Here is a 17848-nt window from a genome sequence, read left to right as displayed (position 1 = left end):
GACACAACGCAAGTGCATGTATGCTCTCATAGCAGCCCAGTTCACAATAAGAAGACACTGGAAACAGCCCAAATGCCCAAGAGTGGAAGACACAACAAAGAAACTATAGTGCATACACAATGGAATACTATGCATGCCTGAAAAATAGTGATGAAACACGAAACACCACATGACATGGAAGGACCTGGAAACCATTATGCTGAGTGAAGTGAGTCAATCACAAAAGGACAAATATGGTATGAGTCTAGTAATATAAGAAGGAACATCAATTAAACAAATCTTAGGAACCAATTTCTGAACAACAGGGGAGAACTCTACCTACTGGCCATGAATCAGATATCACTTCCCTCTTGCACACCTCACAAGAGCCCACTTGCAGGAGACCTCACATTATCTGGGTCACTCCTTCAAAAGGTGGGAAATGGGAAATGACCATCCACTTGAGGCTATAAAACATCGAGACAAGGCTGGGGCACATCAACGACAACCCCCCTCATAAGAATGGAAGGAGATCCTTGCTGGAAAACCAATCTCAGACCAGGCATATGGGAGCATCCACATTTTGGAGGAGATGCTGATAGTTCTGTTGGTAAGTATGGTGGATGACTGGGGAGAAATAACCTCACATTGGGAAGAGGTGCTAAACAATGATTGTAGGGAACCTAGAGGGACAATGGGCCAGATTTTATGTTCCTGGGTAGGTTCTACAAATACATTTCTACCAACCCTTGGTGAACCAGGCCACTGGCTATGCTGTGCAGGCAGTAGAGTAGAGGCTATCCCAGAAAGTCAGCATAGAGGTCCGGCTGAATGCACTGAGCCCTGCCTCGAAGTTGCCTGCACCCTTGGACTGTAGACTGGGGTATTGGGGTGGAAGAGGAAGCAGAGATTGGCCACCTGTGGAAATGGTGGTTATAGAACTGGGGAGGGAACCCCTGGCTTGGTAGGTACCCATATATTTAGTACTTTGACGTCCCCCTCTCAGGGACATGGCAGGCTTTGGTCTGTTGGGTAGGGAGATCTGCACTAGGAAGAACTGATCCAGGAAGTTTCCCTGTGGAAACTTCCCCATACATAAGTCAACAGAGCTCAACAGACTGGGAGATTGAACCGTGTAAAGCAACACCTCAAGGTTGCTCAATACTCACAGAGACACCTCATCCTCCTGTCCGGAGTCCTTTGCCATTGGGAAAAGTGATGCCATTGATGCAATCAACCACCTTACACCTCAGGGGGATGGCTGGCTGACCATGTTGCACTCTTGTGTTCCATGGGTTTTTGTTGTCCTGACTTTGGTTTTTCTTCTTTTTTCCTTTGTTGGATTGCTTTTCTGTTGGCTGGTTGGTTTGCTTTTGGTGCTGGGGTAGTTGGGGTCTATGGGGTTTGATTCTGTCATAAGACAGCAGCCAAAGTAAACCTCAGTCATGCATATTCCATGGACAATGGATTGATTTAGGTTCCTACTTAACTCTAGCCCCATTCCAAGAAGAGTTAGTTCTGGTACCAAGGCCTTACTCAATACTAGCCTACATGAAATGATTACTTAAGACAAGGGTGCTATAGCAAAGTGTCGGAAAGAGAGCAGATGGTGTCCTGCTATCAAAATTGTAATAGTGTCTGGGGTCTTAAAGGCTGGTATTCAAACAAGCAGCCATCTAAGTGAGCAATCAACTAAGCCCACATGGAATTAGCACACCAGTTTGTGTGATCCAAAGATGACAATAACAAAATTCAAATATGACAAAGGGAAAACTCTCGGAGCTAAAATTGTGAATGCCCAATTTGGGGAAGACAGTGGGAGCCCAAAACCCATCTGCAGAGTATCGAGTCAGATTAAACGGATGGTATATCCCCTGTAGCCACATTTCTTCCCAGGCTTTTCTTTTTCACTCATTGCATTTTTTTTTTTACATTACTACTGATTTATCCTTACCATTTAATTTCATTTCTGTTCTTTTTAAAAATCATTGTATCAGGGGCTCATACACTCTTATTAAAATCCATACATACACCAACTGTGTAAAGCACATTTGTACATTCATTGCCCTCATCATTCTCAAAACATCTGCTCTCCACCCAAGCCCCTGGCATCAGCTCCTCATTTTTGCCACCTCCCTCCCCGCTCCACCTTCTTCGTGAACGCTTGATAATTTACAAATTATTATTTTGTCATATCTTTCCCTGTCTGATGTCTCCCTTCACCCACTTTTCTATTGTTTGTCCCTCAGGGAGGGGGTTATATGTAGATCCTTGTAATCAGTTTCTCCTTTCCAACCCACCCTTCCTCCACCATCCCAGTACCATCACACTCACCACAGGTCCTGAAGGGATCATCTGTCCTGGATTCCCTGTGTTTCCAGTTCCTATCTGTACCAGTGTAAATCCTCTGGTCTAGCCAGATTTGTAAGGTAGAATTCGGATCATGATAATGGGGGGCAGGGGGAAGCATTTAGGAACTAGAGGAAAGTTGTTTGTTTCATCGTTGCTACATTGCACCCTGACTGCCTCATCTTCTCCCCGAGACCCTTCTGTAAGGGGTTGTGCAGTGGCCTATAAATGAGCTTTGGGTCTCCACACTGCACTGCCCCCCCTCATTCACTATGATATTATTTTTTTCATTCTATGATGCCTGATAACTGATCCCTTCGACACCTTGTGATCGCACAAGCTGGTGTGCTTCTTCCATGTGGGCTTTGTTGCTTCTGAGCTAGATGGCTGCTTGTTTACCCTCAAGCCTTTAAGACCCCAGATGCTATATCTTTTCATAGCTGGGCACCATCAGTTTTCTTCATCACATTTGCTTATGCACCCATTTATCTTCAGCCATCGTATGAGGAAGGTGAGCACACAATGATATGAGTTCTTGTTCTTTGATGTCTGATAACTGATCCCTTCAGCACCTCGTGCTCATGTAGGCTGGTGTGCTTCTTCCATGTGGGCTATGTTGCTTCTGAGCAGCTTTCCTTTCTGTTCTTTATTGTTCCTATTGGGTTTACCAGTTTCTGAAGCACAGAAGGATTGGATGCATAGAAATAATAACTGATGTAAGGGTTTGAACGGGATGGAGGGGTGGGGATAAAGAGATGGGGAGGATGAGGGGATTTCAGGAGTAAACAATGAAGTCTGAAGGGGGAGAGAAGACTAGAACTGAATGTAGTAACACAACTCATTCTAACGGCGATTTAATCTAGGGGCGGATAAAGAAAGAAAATGTTCTAAAATGGATTGTAGTAATGATTATACAATTCTTCTTGATATGTTTGGACGACTGAATTGTATGATATGTCGGTTATGTGCCAATATAACTGTTAAAAAAATTACAACTTCAGAAACCCTAGGGAGCAGTTCTCTTCTGCACTACAGGGTCGCAGTGAGTCGTCACTAACCATGTGGCGATGAGTTGATGAGGGCATACGCATTCAAGAGGCTGGTGTTTAAACATTAGTGTCTGAGGTAGAGTCACACTCATCTTGGGGAGCAAATAACTGCTCTAGGTCTTAACAGAATCCTTTCCAACCGCCGCCCCTTGCCAAAGGCACAGTTTTTAAAAGATGCTCAATGCTTTCTTAAAGAAAAGGAACACTTTATATTATGTTCATCTAATGAATGGCAGCACAATTTAGTCTCAACACATGATCATTTCCAAGCTATTTTGGGCAAGGAATTAAAAGTGCAAGAATCGCATCCGAAGCTGTCAATGTGCTGACAGTGTGCGTGAAGCAGCAGCAGGAATGACTAGAGAGGAGAGCTGGGAATAAGTGTGCTCTCATCGGGAAAGCAGGAGCTCAAAAATAGATCCCAGAGGCCAAGAGCAGCTCGCGTGAAAGCTGGAAAGTGTTAGGTTTCCTCAGAATGAATCAGACGAGCTTTGGCGGCAGGTCTCTGCAATGCAGATGCCTTTGGGGGTGCGGTTATATAAGAATGGGTGTGTAGAGCATGGGAACCTTTCCTAAGGTGGTCATCTCAAACTAGGAGTCAACATCTACTGTATTTAGAACCTTCCAGTAGAACAATTTTCAAGGCAAAAAAAAAAAAAACAGTAGAAGATTCACATTTCAAATAATATAGCTAACCATAAGTCAGCAACAGTGTCACTTTACTTAGAATGGTCCAAAGAGAAAAGAGCATTCTGCAAACAGGTTGTGGAAGAAGGGCCTTTCTGCCGCAAAGGCAACTGTGGTAAGAAGTTACTGGAAGGAGCTCTTTAGTATAAGCTTTCCTTTAGTGTTGTTAAACACAGCAAACACAGTCCAACCCAGTCTTAGATGCCTGTCAATTCTGAGGGAACATGTAGTGTATCTCCATACAATCCAACCTGGATTGATAGAAAAGATGGGATGTATTACATTATCATCAGCAAGTCCCTCAGTCCATCACCATATAAAATGCCTTCTGGCACAGCCATCATGCGGGGGTACAACTGCACTGGATGAGCATGAGGCATGTGTTGTGAAAGTGGACAATGGATTTAGTACCACTTTTATCTCACAGTCTGTCTTAGACTGTCACAGTCAAGGTTTCACGGCTTACCAAGTAGTCAGATTTTGAAGGCATACACTCAAATCGTTTATAAAGAATGTCCAACTACATTTTTATTTATTCATGGCATTTGTAGCTCTAGTTAAATGACCAAGTAACCCAAGAGCTGATTTTAAAAAGAAAATATCTACACACACATACGTACATTAGCTAATTTTCTGTCTTACAGAAAATGCTTGTAATTGCTTTACTTAACTTTCCAGATTTGGCACCATTTTTTGGTAATATACTCCTTGAAAATGTTACACCTTTAGGTGAAAGACTAGATTTATTTTTGAAAGAGAATCGTATTTCTGAAGCATCAATTAATTTGGTAATAAATCATCTTCTTTAAACAGCAGTGAAATCATTGTACAGAAACCATGGGATTCACTACAACAGGTGAATGGTTAAAACTCATGTGCAAATAACCACTCATGCTCAAAAGTAATGTTGTAAAAATGTTGTAATCAAAACATTTTAATCATAAAGTACTTCTCCTAACCACTCTTATCTTTCTAAAATATTGTTTTAAAGTCAGTCAACTGATCAACCTTAGGGCATGAATTACTTGAAGATTGAATCACTAACCCACCCAAGTGGAGGGTATAGTTTATATCTCCACCGAAGAGGGAGAGAGGGACCAGACTTCAACCAGGCTGCGCCAAGATGTGATTGCAACATACAGACGTGAAGCAGCAAGACAATAGAGAGGTCTGCAGGGCCAGCCCCAATCCCAACTACGTGGACCCTAGTTCCCTCCCTCAAAGAATGTACTTCAGAGGACAGCATTGAAGCTACAGCTCAGAGAGAGGGGTACGTCTGATCAAAGCACACAGGAGCATAAGAAGAGGAAAGGAGAGAGAGTGGAACACATCCTGGCCCACCAATCCCCGAGAATGACATTCCTGGTCAGAGCAGCCAATGCACAGAGAGGACCATAGGGCCAGACCCACCACAAGAAATGGCATCCCTCATTGTCCCATAGCACTAAGGGGACTGAAGATACAGTATGGGAATTGTGCCTGATCTGACCCCACAACGCCCGGGGTGTGGGGTCTGGGGGTGAGGGGTGGGGGCATGGGGTAAGGGGTGTTGCTCTCCTTGCAACAGAGCAGCAGGGGAGCAAACCAATGAAGTCCCTGGGAATACCAAAATTAAGACTTTGTGGCCAGGGCCTGGCACCCCATCAGACTCAACTGGAAAACACTCATAAAGTTCAACAAACAGAACTGGAACTATTTATAGGCTTTTCTTTTTTTGTTGTTTTCTTTTGTTATATGGATTTTCTCTGTCTTGTTTTGGGGATTATTGTTGTTTCTGCATATCTATCTAGATAAGATAGATGGGATAAACAATCCAGAGGAGAAAACAATGAGACCAATGGTTGAGGGGGGGAGGGGTGCGGGGGGAGGGGTGCGACACAAGAGGGGAGGCAGGGGAAAGGAAGTGGGTAGTAACAACCCCAGGGACAGGGGAATAACAAGTGATCTAAACTTGATGGCTAGGAGGGTGTAGGATGCCTAGTGGGGCTTGATCAATGGCAATGTACCCGAGAAGAATTACTAAAACCTGAATGAAGGCCAAACATGATAGTGGGACATGAGGAAAGTAAAAGGAAATAAAGGAAAGAACTAGGAGACAAAGGGCATTTATAGAGGTCTAAATATAGGCATGTACATATGTAAATATATTTTTATATAATGATATGGAAATAGATCTATGTGTGCATGTTAAGTATTAATGTAGCAGATGGACATTGGGTCTCTAATCAAGTAATCCCTCAATGCATGAACACTTAGTTCTAATAACCTGACATCCTGTGACACTCACCTTCCCTGACACGATCACTGAAGAGAAAATGGGTGTATAAGCAAATGTGGCTAAGAAAGCTGTTGGTGTCTGACTATCAAAAGATATAGTGACTGGGGTCTTAAAGGCTTGAAGATAAACAAGTGGCCATCTATCTGAGAAGCAACAAAGCCCACATGGATAAAGCACACCAGCCTATGTGCTCATGAGGTATTGATGGGATTAGGTATCAGGCATCAAAGACCCAGAACAAACAAACAAAAAAACATATCCATGTGAATGAGGGGGAGTGCGGAGTAGAGACCCAAAACCCAAAGACAATTGGACATCCCCTCACAAAAGGGTTACAAGGAAGAGATGAACCAGTCAGGGTACAGTACAGCACCGAAGAAACATACAATTTTTCTCTAGTTGTTTAATGCTTCCTGCCCCCAACTTTAGTGACCCCAATTCAATTGCTACCTTACAAATCTGGCTAGACCAGATCATGTATGCTGGTACAGATGAGAGCTCACACAACACAGGGAACACATGATAGATAAACCTCTCAGGAGCAATAATAAGGGTAGCAATACCAAGGAGGGGAAGGGGAAGGTGAAGGGAGAAAGGGAGAACTGATCACAATGATCCACATATAGCCCCCTCCCAGGGGGATGGACAACAGAAAAATGGGTGAAGGGAGACAGCAGTTGGTGTAAGTCATGAAAAAAAAAAAAAGATAAATTATCCAGGGTTCATGAGCAAGGGAGGGTAAGTGAGGGGGGATGGGGGAAATGAGCTGATACCAAGGGCCCAAGTAGAAAGAAAATGTTTTGAAAATGATGATGGAAACATATGAACAAAGGTGCTTGACACCATGGTCATATGTATGATGGTGATAAGAGCTATAAGAACTCCCACTAAAATGATTAAAAAACCCAGCCTTCCTTTGTTAGAGAGGAACTCTGGGTAGGCATTCCCAAGAGTACAATCAAAATATTAAATACTTGCTTACCTTAAAATGTGACGATCAAAATGCAGCCTGTGCGAAAACCAACAAGTCACTACAGAAAATCAGTAAAGGGGACCCTATAGGGTCATGGATGGGGCTAGGGCAGCCCGTTGGGGTGTGGGAGGGATATAAGAAATGAGAGGGAAGACCATAAATTAAGCTCTTCCTGAAATTACTTGTGATACTGGTTAACTCCAGTTGTTTATGATAAATTCATGATAAGCTTGTGATTATGTTCATAAGGACACATGCTACTTTTACCCCAATAACGTCCACATTACTTCCAACTACGTAGTGGGGCTCAGGCACATGACAGAGGTTAGTATAGAAGACTCTTCCCAGTGTTACATTTATAAGCCAAACAGGAAGTAGCTAACATTCCTTTTAATAGAATTTAAGGAAGTTTTAAATGTAGTCATATAAAAATCGGTAAGGTGATTCCATTATGAATAATTGAACTTGGGGAGGGCAAAAACATTCTTCTTCTCAATGGTTTCTAAGCCAAAGAAAGTTACTCAGTCTTTTACTTTCTTCTTTATCTTGACCACATCGTTAAATTTCCTTCCCTCGGGCTCTCATATTATGCGTAAACTAACCTTTACCATTACATAACAGGTACAATATCTGTGGAGACCAGCGCACATTTTTCAAAAGCCTCCCACATAATTGCAGGTAGAATCAATACTTACTATGGAATTATGAGGTTATTTTCCCCCGAATCTAGTGTCTCGTTGATTAATGAATTTCCCTGAGGCTTTATGCAAAAGCGTGACTGGCCAGAATAAATTAACTGCATGCTAGGTAATGATCTAGCCAGGGAGGAATCCCAGACCTCCTGTGACAATCTAGGGTGTGCATCACTCAGGAGCCACTGCAATGCAATCCACGGACTGATTATCTGGGCTACTTTCCCCTATCCTCCCCCCTCCCCCCCGCAGCTCCCGGGCTTTCTGAATCATTTGTTTAGCGCCGAAGAGGATGAGCCACCTCCCTGATGAATCACAACTCAGCACTATCCACAACAGCTGCAACCAGCAGCAGACAGCCTGACTCCCAACTGAAGTCAGCAGTTTCTTTACCACTGAACAATCCCATTCAAGTTGGAGCAGCCACTGTGACCACATCGTCAGTGGCATACGGAAAAGTTAGCTTGCTAATGCAGCTGACATCACTGAAGAAGACCTGAAATAACCTCAGTTTTCAAGTTTCGTCTTTAAATTCCTTTGAAAAGTTACTTCCCCCCACCATTTTGCATTCCTTCCCTCGCCCAACACCCCCCCATCCCCAAGACAGTTGCCTACACACTTTGAAGTGAGAAAGTCTGTGTAATGAAAGGGCACAAGTCTGGGCTCAGGACCCAGACCAATGAAGCCAGAACTCACGGAGCCTGGTTTCTAATGTTTTGTTTCTTAAGTGTTCTTCATTTCCAGGCTGGTTCAGAGCCCTGGTGGCATTGTGTGACAACCATGGGATTGCTAACTGCAAAATTGGCAGTTCAAATCTACCAGATGCTCTGTGGGTGGAAAACGAGGCTATCTGCTCCCATAAGGATTATAGTCTTAGAAACCCTATATACCGGGTTGCTAGAGTCAGAATCGACTCAATGGCAATGAGTTACACACGCCCTCTGCCCTGCTCTCTGCTGCCTGCGGGGCTTTTATACCTGTTCTATCCTCCATAGAAGTTCCTTCTTCTGCCGTCCCCACTCCTGTCGATCTCTGTCCAGGCGGTCAAGAAGTTCCACCTTTTCGCGGCTCCAGTTTTTCTCACTCTGATGGATTTGCCAACGCAGATCCATCACTAGGCCATGACTGTCAGCAAGGAGTTTCTTGTGAGCCTCCCGTTCCTTCCGCAAAGCCCCTTTGATGTCAGTGGAAGGAGCTGGCTCCCCTAAGTTCTTCTCAGGCTTCTCCTCCAGCTGTCAAGGAGAAAAGACTTTAGGAACTCACCCTGACAACCCTTGCAATGGTGCATAAAGAAAATCTTAACACATTTATATATTTTTTCTGGAACAAGTGGCTAAGCCAAGTGTGGGCAACTAAGAAACTGGATGAAAAAACAAGCCCAATCTCTGCACTTGTAACTACAGGGTGTGGAAGACTGGCTCTAGTGCGGAGGACTCTCACAGTTCTGAGTTAGAGACAAAACCCAATATCATCCTCCAGGCACTGGCTCTTTGCTACCAGCTGTAAAAGACCATCTTTAAAAAGCAGACCCAGCTCCCTTTGTTCTCATCACACTAGGAGTCAGCTTCTCCTTTGTCCTTTCATTGCCCAGTACTTATGGCAAAGTGCCCACTCTTCTCCTATAAGTTCAGAGGAAGCCAGATGTAAATATTTTTTAGGAAAGAGGCTGTTCACATGTAGCCTCTATAAAATGATAAGTTACTTCCCACAGACACCAAGTGTCTGCTTATCTCTATAAACATTCCCTGTTTAATGTTATTATAGAGCAATTGCCACCATTTGTAACATTGCTCAGTCACCTGCCGGGCACTTCCTTTGAAGTGTTCTCCCCAAAGAGGTTGTGATAGATATCTCCGAGTCACCCTTTGCCTTGAGGGAGGTTTGTATATCTCCTTACTACATATGCTGTTAGTAAACTGGCCCTTGTTCTCCCGATTCCAATAATGGAAAGATCCCTTGTATGCTCCATTGTCTACTATTCTTCTCTTCCATAGTCACACATGCTGCTCCTCAGACCCACTCTGTTGGGCTGGTTCCCACAGCCAAGATTTGGTCAATCCCATATAGAGAAAAATAAGCATATTTTACTGAAAAGGCCCAGTTAAGAAGTATACATATATACTCACAGAACGTTAAACTGTAAGCCCTCTGAGAGTTGGAGTACTCCTTACAGGCTAAGCTTTCCTATTCTAAGTCCCCACCATCTCTTGCTTTATAGCTACCTGAGAATAAGTACCACATCTGTTCTTATATTCTTAGCCCTACATATAGCCCAGTAGTAGAACAGTGACAGAACCCTGTGGTCTTCAATAAATATTTAACGAATAAAATTAACAGTCATTTTCCCTAATAATATTGGTAATAACCGCATTGCACATGGAAAAACCATCCTGAGTTCAAATTTTGGTTCTGTGATCTTTGGCAACTAGAAATGTTGTGAAGATTAATGGTGAGAGAATCATGAACAGTTCTTCCCAAAGCATCGGGTATAAAATAGCTCTTATATTCAAGGAAAGTCGTCTACTACTGTACTAAGACGGGCCAAAGAATTACATTCCTTTCATTTTCCTGTAACTGCTCTTAATCAGTCCCCTGCTAAACAATTCATAGCTTCCAGTTTAGCAGATAGAAAGTCGGCGAGATCATTGCTCCCGTCCTTACAACACAGTGCAACCAATCTGCAAATCCCTAACTCTTCTCGAATAGATATCTAACAGCTGAGGTAAAGGGGCAACCGACTAACCCACATTCTAAGGATACAACTGCCTTAAAGCGTACAGGACACAAGCACCGCTTACCTGTATTATACACTGCTGGAGACTACACATGCCAGTAAGAACAATTCAGTTAAAAACTTTAATGAATTGCTGAAGCTGAGTCAGAGCTAGCTGAGAATACAGAATGCCTAGAAGCTGCACAGAAAGGACCTAAGAGGCATTCTGCCTACTAATAAGCTCTTCTTCAGGAATCTTACCAGGTGATCTGGAGAAAGTCTGGAGAAACGGTGTGTTTTGAGAAAGCTAACCCTTAGTACATGGCTGAAGGAAAACAGAACTCCCTTCAGAAAAGTCATGAGGCTCTGCTCAGCTGCTTCTCTCCTGCCTTTCCCGGGGAACACATGTCTTACATTGTTGGGAAAGGGAAGCAAACCCTGTTTCTCTAGGACACTGGTGAATGCTCACTGTAGTTCAGAGCAGGGGAGAGAAAAAGATCCTCTAACCCTGCAGGAGGGGCAGGAATACAAACCAGGCCCACACCACTAGAGAGATCCTGCAGCTGGGAGGGAGGAGAGAATTGTTTAGAAATCCTCCCTCTTGAGACCCAGAGATACAGTACCTGCTTATGACCGACACGGAATAAGAACAGCACTGAATGCCACCCCCCTGCACACCCCGTGTCAAGTCACAAGGCATAGCAGCCTATTGCTGGAAGAGCAGGGTGTGAGATGAGACCTTTTCTGGAGGAAATGTGTAAAGGGAAGCCCGAAAGCCATGGGCAGAACTAGGGTCACCATGAGCCAGGATTGATTTGATGGCAGTGTTTGAGTGGGGAGAGGAATGCTATCTTAATCAGGCTGTTTGATAAATGTGATGTTCATACTTTGGAGAGGGGACAAAAGGGAAGAACAGAGGTGTGTAAGAGACTCCTTCTTCCTGTTGGGCAACAGCACGGTGGCATCTGAACTAAAGTAGGCATCCTCCAGACAGTGAGTGAGGAACATCTTGGTAGCGAGGTACCTGTTCCAGGTGGCACCTGATCATGGCCCACTCCATGTCCCAAGCAGCCTTGTCATTGGCATACTCCTGCTGCAGCCGTATCCGGGCCTGCTTGTCCTCCCGAAGCTCCACACGGAAGTCTTCCAGCAAGGCCCGGAGGGCACCGAATAGCTGCTGGCTCTCCATCAGCTGGGAAAACACAGAGGTCCGATTATAAGCCTCTCGGCAGTGTGTTCTTTGCTCAGAAAATGAGAGGATACATGGGATTGCGCTACTTCACCCACCAGTGGCAGTGGCTGTGACGTAGGTGGAAATCTGCAGTAAGGTGCCCGTTTGGGGGCATTGGGGTCAGCAGCAACTGCTAGGGCTTGTTCAATCAGGAAGAGGCTGAGGGGAGCCACTGCAGCTGCCAATCACCATATTTGAAAGCAGTGACTTTGGGGGAACCTGGACAACAGAGGGTTCCAAAGCCCAACAATGGAAGGGAGGAGGTAAGAGGTCATGGGTCCTCAGAGGCAGGGCCGCTAGAAATCTTGGAATGACTTCAAGGACCAGGGCTCTAGGTTTGACAGTGAAACTGCCACGGTGCTGCTGTAACAAACAGTATACATGAACTTACACACAAGGCTGTCATTCCAGCGCCAGCTGTTAAGCTCTTACCAATTTACAAATGGAGGGTGGTCATTATCTAATCTGTACTTGTTCTTCAAAAAAACCCCAAACCAAAGTGCTTGCCAGTGACCCGATCTAAACTCTAGGCTACTCCATGTGTGACAGCGTAGAACTCTGCTCGAGGGATTTCAACAGCTGGTTTGCCAGAAGTGCACCCTAGGCCTTTCCTTAAAGACATTTCTAGGTGGACTTGAATCTCCAACCTTTTGGTTAGCAGCTAAGAGCATTAACTGTTACATGCAATAAATGTCTGGTGTACAGAAGAATGTATCAACTTGACGGCAGTGAGTGAGAGGGAATCTGCTTATAGCTAAGTTAAAAAGGATTTTAAAGCTTTTAAAGCTTGACCTTTGAGGATGAACGCCACAACCATGATTTCTATCTCGGTACATTTTCACATGGCTATTGTATCAGAAAGTTTTGTCCAAATGAATTAAATATACCAATCCAAGGATGACACCTGGATGATAAGTCATACAAGGCCATCTCTTCCTGCCCAGCAGAGAGCACGAACAGCAAACCCGGGTGTGCTGCAGACCACAAGGGCAATGCTGGCTTGGTATTCTTATGAGGAAAGAGGGGTCAAATCTCAGACTCCTGTGGGATGCAAAGCACCTCTCCTGTGGGAACATACGACAGGACTCCCAACTCTTCTGTGAGGGAAGCAAGCTGCTGTGGTCTGCACGGGATTCTCACAGACTGCAAGTTGTCACTTCTCAATTCGGTCAAAGGTCAGTGCAAGCTTAAAACATCATTTAGCTGAGCAACTAAAAGCACATCCATGTTTCTATACAGACATGGTATAAACAGACATAAGGTGAATTTAAGGTGCTTTACATAGATGAATTGAATAAAGTTGAATTAGAGATGAGAAAGTATTCTATACGAGTAGATTTATTCCTGAAGAGCCCATTGTTTTCACCATTGTTGGTTGCTCTTTGAGTTTTCTCACCTTGACATGCACTTTTTACGTTAAGAACATCAGGACAAAAGGTAGTCAGAGTGCATACAGTTCAGTTAACATTTGAGACATTCACCATGAACGGAGCTGTCCTAAAATTCTACACACTGTTTGCAACCACCTGAATAAAAATAAATGTTATTCAAAAGGTGCTCATGAAATGTATGAAGCTGTAAGAAATGAGATAGTTTAAAACGCGATTTAAACACCACAAGAATATAAAGATTGTGTAAGTACAAAAGAGTGAGAAGAGGCCACAACAATCTTTCAGAATTAGTTGGCTGAAAAATTAAGTTTATTTTATGGTAAATGTATTTGCTGTTTTCATCTGTAGCTTTTACTTTACTTTTTAATCAATATATTGGGAGTATATATTGGGAGTTCTTACAGATATCATAATATTCCGTAGTTCAATCTCATCAAGCAGTATCACACACTTGCGACCACAATCAGTTTCCTTTCTTCTTGAACTCCTCGCTTTCAACTCCCCTTTATCTCCTCCACCCCTGTCCTGGCCCCCAGGAACCCTTACTTATATTTTTGCAATATCATACACCATCCAATACTTACTTACAATCCTACTGTTCATTCCCCTCGAGTGGGGTTATACAGTCATCAGTGCTCTCAGCTCCCTATCTTCACCTTTGCCCACCTTTTCCCATACCCTCAGGAAGCCATTACTTTTATTACTATTTCTGAAGGGTTATCTATCTTTTTAAATGAAAAAAGAAAAAAAATCTCAGTAGCTTTTGAGACAAAAAATTTGAACCAAAAAAGAATAATAATGATTTAGATCCAGTCTTGGTGGTCATCTATTTTTCACTGAAGACAAAGCAGAAAACCCTATAATAAATTCAAACATGTAACCAATAGTTTTCTATGAATCCTGTTACATATGTTGTCAACCCATCACATTCTTAACCCTGACACCAAGCTGATGCTAATGAGATTAAAATCAGGACTTTGTGCTTCCAGAGAGCAGGGTATTATACCTTTTTGCAGATTGATATTTGATTCTTTGGAAGAACATTTTGGCATTAGCAGATATTAGAATAAATAAAATTAATCTTTAGTGGTTTTTCTTTTGCTGTACATTTGAGTAAAAGTACCTAACTTGGATGTAGTATTAATCATGAAATACATTCCAAAATTGCTTTGGGGTGATAGGTAGCAAAAGAACCTGAAGAATCAAGTGCTATTGCTTAATACTATAACCGCTCAATGAAGTGACTGGTATAGTAGGAAGCCAGACACGGACATGAGAGGACAGCAGGAAGATGGGCATGATGCAGCTAAGCAACTTATACATTAAAAAATCATGGTAATATTGTTTCCAACCTGGGCATGTGCTAAATGATTTGTCTACTTTATCTCACTGACAGTTCACATTCACTGGGACATTTTCTCTATTTGTTTTACAGAGGAGAGAACTAACGCTTGGAGCAGTGAACTATCTTGGTACTACACCTGCTGGTTAGTAAGTGGCTAAGCAATGCCTGCAACCCAGCTCTGCCTCATTGTGGCAGTTACACAATCTCTTGTCAACTTGCGAAGGGGTGGAGTCTAGCCAGTCGATCAGGTCATAGCCAATGAGGCCTCTGTGTAGGCATGAACTTCTCCTGAGGATTCTGGGAATTCCTGCCTTGGTCCCTGGAGGCGGGATACATAATCCGCTTTGTCTCTCTGCTGACAAGACACATAGAGCTATGCTAGAGCCCTTGAGCTGGAGAAGCCATGCAGAGACCCACGCCAGCCCTGAGATGCTTCCACGACCACTATATATCCACAAGACTTTCTACCCACTGGCCTGTGATCTTTCTGCATTTGGCATCATTGCATTTGTTTTGTGAGTCTGAAGAGGAATTTATAAACTGGTAACATACATGTGGATTAATATCAGACTTATGGACTTGATCTGGACTAGGCTGGGATGTTTTCTTAATATACAATTACTCTTTCTATAGAGATCTTTCTTATACACGTATGAGTGCCCATGAACTTTTTTCTCTAGACTAACATACCCACCTCCAGGCAGACATACCGGGTTATGGTATTTGAACTCTGATACTACATTCTGCCTTTGTATTTTTGCTTCTTTGCCTCAGAGAAGTCACCGAATCTTATCTAATTTTGCCCCTGCATTGAGGGAAACAACAACAGTAGGGCATCCGACAGAGTGCTGACAAGACACCACTCTCTCCGTTTTGCACTGTGGTGGCTCTTGTTGGGCTTTGTTCTTTAGAAATAGATGGTCTGAATCAAGTCGAGAATCAAACGAAGACTCTGGTCCCTGTGGAGGTCTTTTAAACTGAAGAGCCACCTTGGATATAGAGTTCTCTGAAAATGCTGTGCCAAGGCCTAGCCATACATAAATACATTTATTTATATATTTGTAAGTATAGGTATATGTCACTGTGAAGGTAGGTTTGTTGTGCCAATATGGCCAATGAGCACATGTGAGAATGGTTGAAGGGTGGAGAGATAAATAGCTCAGTGAGCCTCACCTCTCTCTCTCTCTCTCTCTCTCTCTCTCTCTCTGATCATCTGACCCATGTGCAGCTGCCTTATTTGTTCTGTGCCTCCATTTGCAAGCTACACTACCTGTGGGACACCTAACCCGTGAACTGTGTCGCTGTAGTTTGAGGTTCCTTCAGGACCTGCTTCGCCACACCATTGGAATGTACATCTCTTGAGCTGGGAACTGTTGGACCCTGTCATCTGACTGACTGTTGGTGACCTGCCTTGCTGTTTGCTGCCTGTGCCTGGGTAGCCTGAATTGCTCTACAGAGGACTGCCTGGTGGCCCTCAAGACTTGAAGGACTGCCAGTGTCTCATGGGAGTGAGTTGCACAGAGCCATTTGTACTGCTTTATAGATTGTTTACTTCTTATGTTATCTATCTAAATATATATAAAATTATTAGTGTGCTGGTTTTGTTTATCTAGAGAACCCTGTCTAACACAGTCACCTAAAAGTCCACTTTTCAAAATCTTCATCTATCAGTTGGTTGGTTTTTTGGCAGTTGGCATCATCCAATCCAACCTCAATTCATGTATATAATAAATTTTATTAATAGAAAATAATAAAGAAGTTTATAAAAAAAGTAAAATAGGGAGAGGGGAGGGAGAGGAAAAAAAGAGGACCTGATGCAAAGGGTTTAAGTGGAGAGCAAATGCTTTGAGAATGATTGGGGCAGGGAATGTATGGATGTGCTTTATACAATTGATGTATGTATATGTATGGACTGTGATAAGAGTTGTATGAGCCCCTAATAAGTTGTTAATAAATAAATAAATAAATAAAGTGAAATACCAAGATATCTGTGATAAAGTGCCAGACACTTTCCAAATATTTCTTTCCTAAGAAGACTTTCTTTTTTTAACCATTTTATTAGGGGTTCATACAACTCTTATCGTAATGCATACATACATCAATTGTGTAAAGCACATTTGTACATTCATTGCCCTCATCATTCTCAAAACATTTGCTCTCCACCTAACCCTCTGGCATCAGCTCCTCATTTCCCCCCTCCCTCATGAACCCTTGATAATTTATAAAATATAATTTTGTCATATATTTCCCTGTCCGACATCTCCCTTCATTCCCTTTTCTGTTGTCCGTCCCCCAGGGAGGAGGTCACATGTGGATCCTTGTAACCTAAGAGGACTTTCAAGACATGTGCAGCATCAGGTGAAATGATAACTCTGTAAAGGTGCTCCAGTATCAAGATAGCCAGAGGCTTTGGAGATGGGTTTATCTGCAATTGGAAGTATACATGGTCCTGTGGCTATAGTCTGGTCCACAAAGAGTCCATCTCAAATAGAGGTGAGGGCTTCCACCTGCTCATTAGCCAGGCTCTTAGACATAATGAAGGGAAATTCCAGAATGTTATAGCAGCTGCTCCCACCATCAACACACACATACATATTTCTTAGTTAATGCATTTACAAGGGATACCTCATGCAATGTTCCATAAGAAAACCTCGCTATCAGGAGGAGTCATGGGACATGTCCTTTCTGTTATATTAACCAGAAATGATATAGCTGAACATCCAGGAACATTAAAAAACGAAATCTGTTACTGTCATTCTACCTTCCTTGTTACATTCTATTTAAAGATTCTTTGCTTGGGTCATTATCATGCCTGCCCCCCACCCTAGATAAAGACAACGAGCCCTGGAGGAACAGCTATTGAAATATACTCTGGGCAGAGGTGCACGGAAATCGCACAGCCATTTGCTCTCTGGTTTGCTATATTCCAGTGTGATCTTGGTCACTAGGCCTCTGTACTTGGGAACTTCTCAAGGACAAATATGGATGTGTGAAAGAAATAATGAGACATACATTTGGTAAGTGATAAACAGTTATTAGCCCAACAGCTTCAAAGAAAGCAGGGCAGGTCTGATGAAAACCAAGTGATCAGATGGGAAAACAAGGTGAAACTCTTATTAGTGAGGTTTAGGGCTTTCTTATGCACTCTGAAAAATATTTCA

The 17848-nt window shown here is 43.0% G+C and overlaps 1 protein-coding gene across 2 annotated transcripts in view; it reads right to left on the bottom strand.

The window, feature by feature from the left end:
* The window catches only part of MTCL1 (microtubule crosslinking factor 1), a 201181-nt gene that overhangs the window by 30461 nt on the left and 152872 nt on the right, over positions 1–17848 (bottom strand). For both annotated transcript variants that reach the window (XM_075532530.1, XM_075532531.1), the window contains 2 exons: positions 11745–11912; positions 8985–9239 (listed from right to left, as the gene is read on the bottom strand). In XM_075532530.1, the coding sequence (XP_075388645.1) occupies positions 8985–9239; positions 11745–11912 (423 nt within the window). The remainder of the gene's footprint in view (positions 1–8984; positions 9240–11744; positions 11913–17848) is intronic.

The sequence above is a fragment of the Tenrec ecaudatus genome, chromosome 15 (genome assembly GCF_050624435.1).
Source record: "Tenrec ecaudatus isolate mTenEca1 chromosome 15, mTenEca1.hap1, whole genome shotgun sequence".
NCBI lineage: Eukaryota > Metazoa > Chordata > Mammalia > Afrosoricida > Tenrecidae > Tenrec > Tenrec ecaudatus.
The sequence above is the reverse complement of the archived record's forward strand: the minus strand, read 5'-3'. Positions and strand labels throughout refer to the sequence as shown.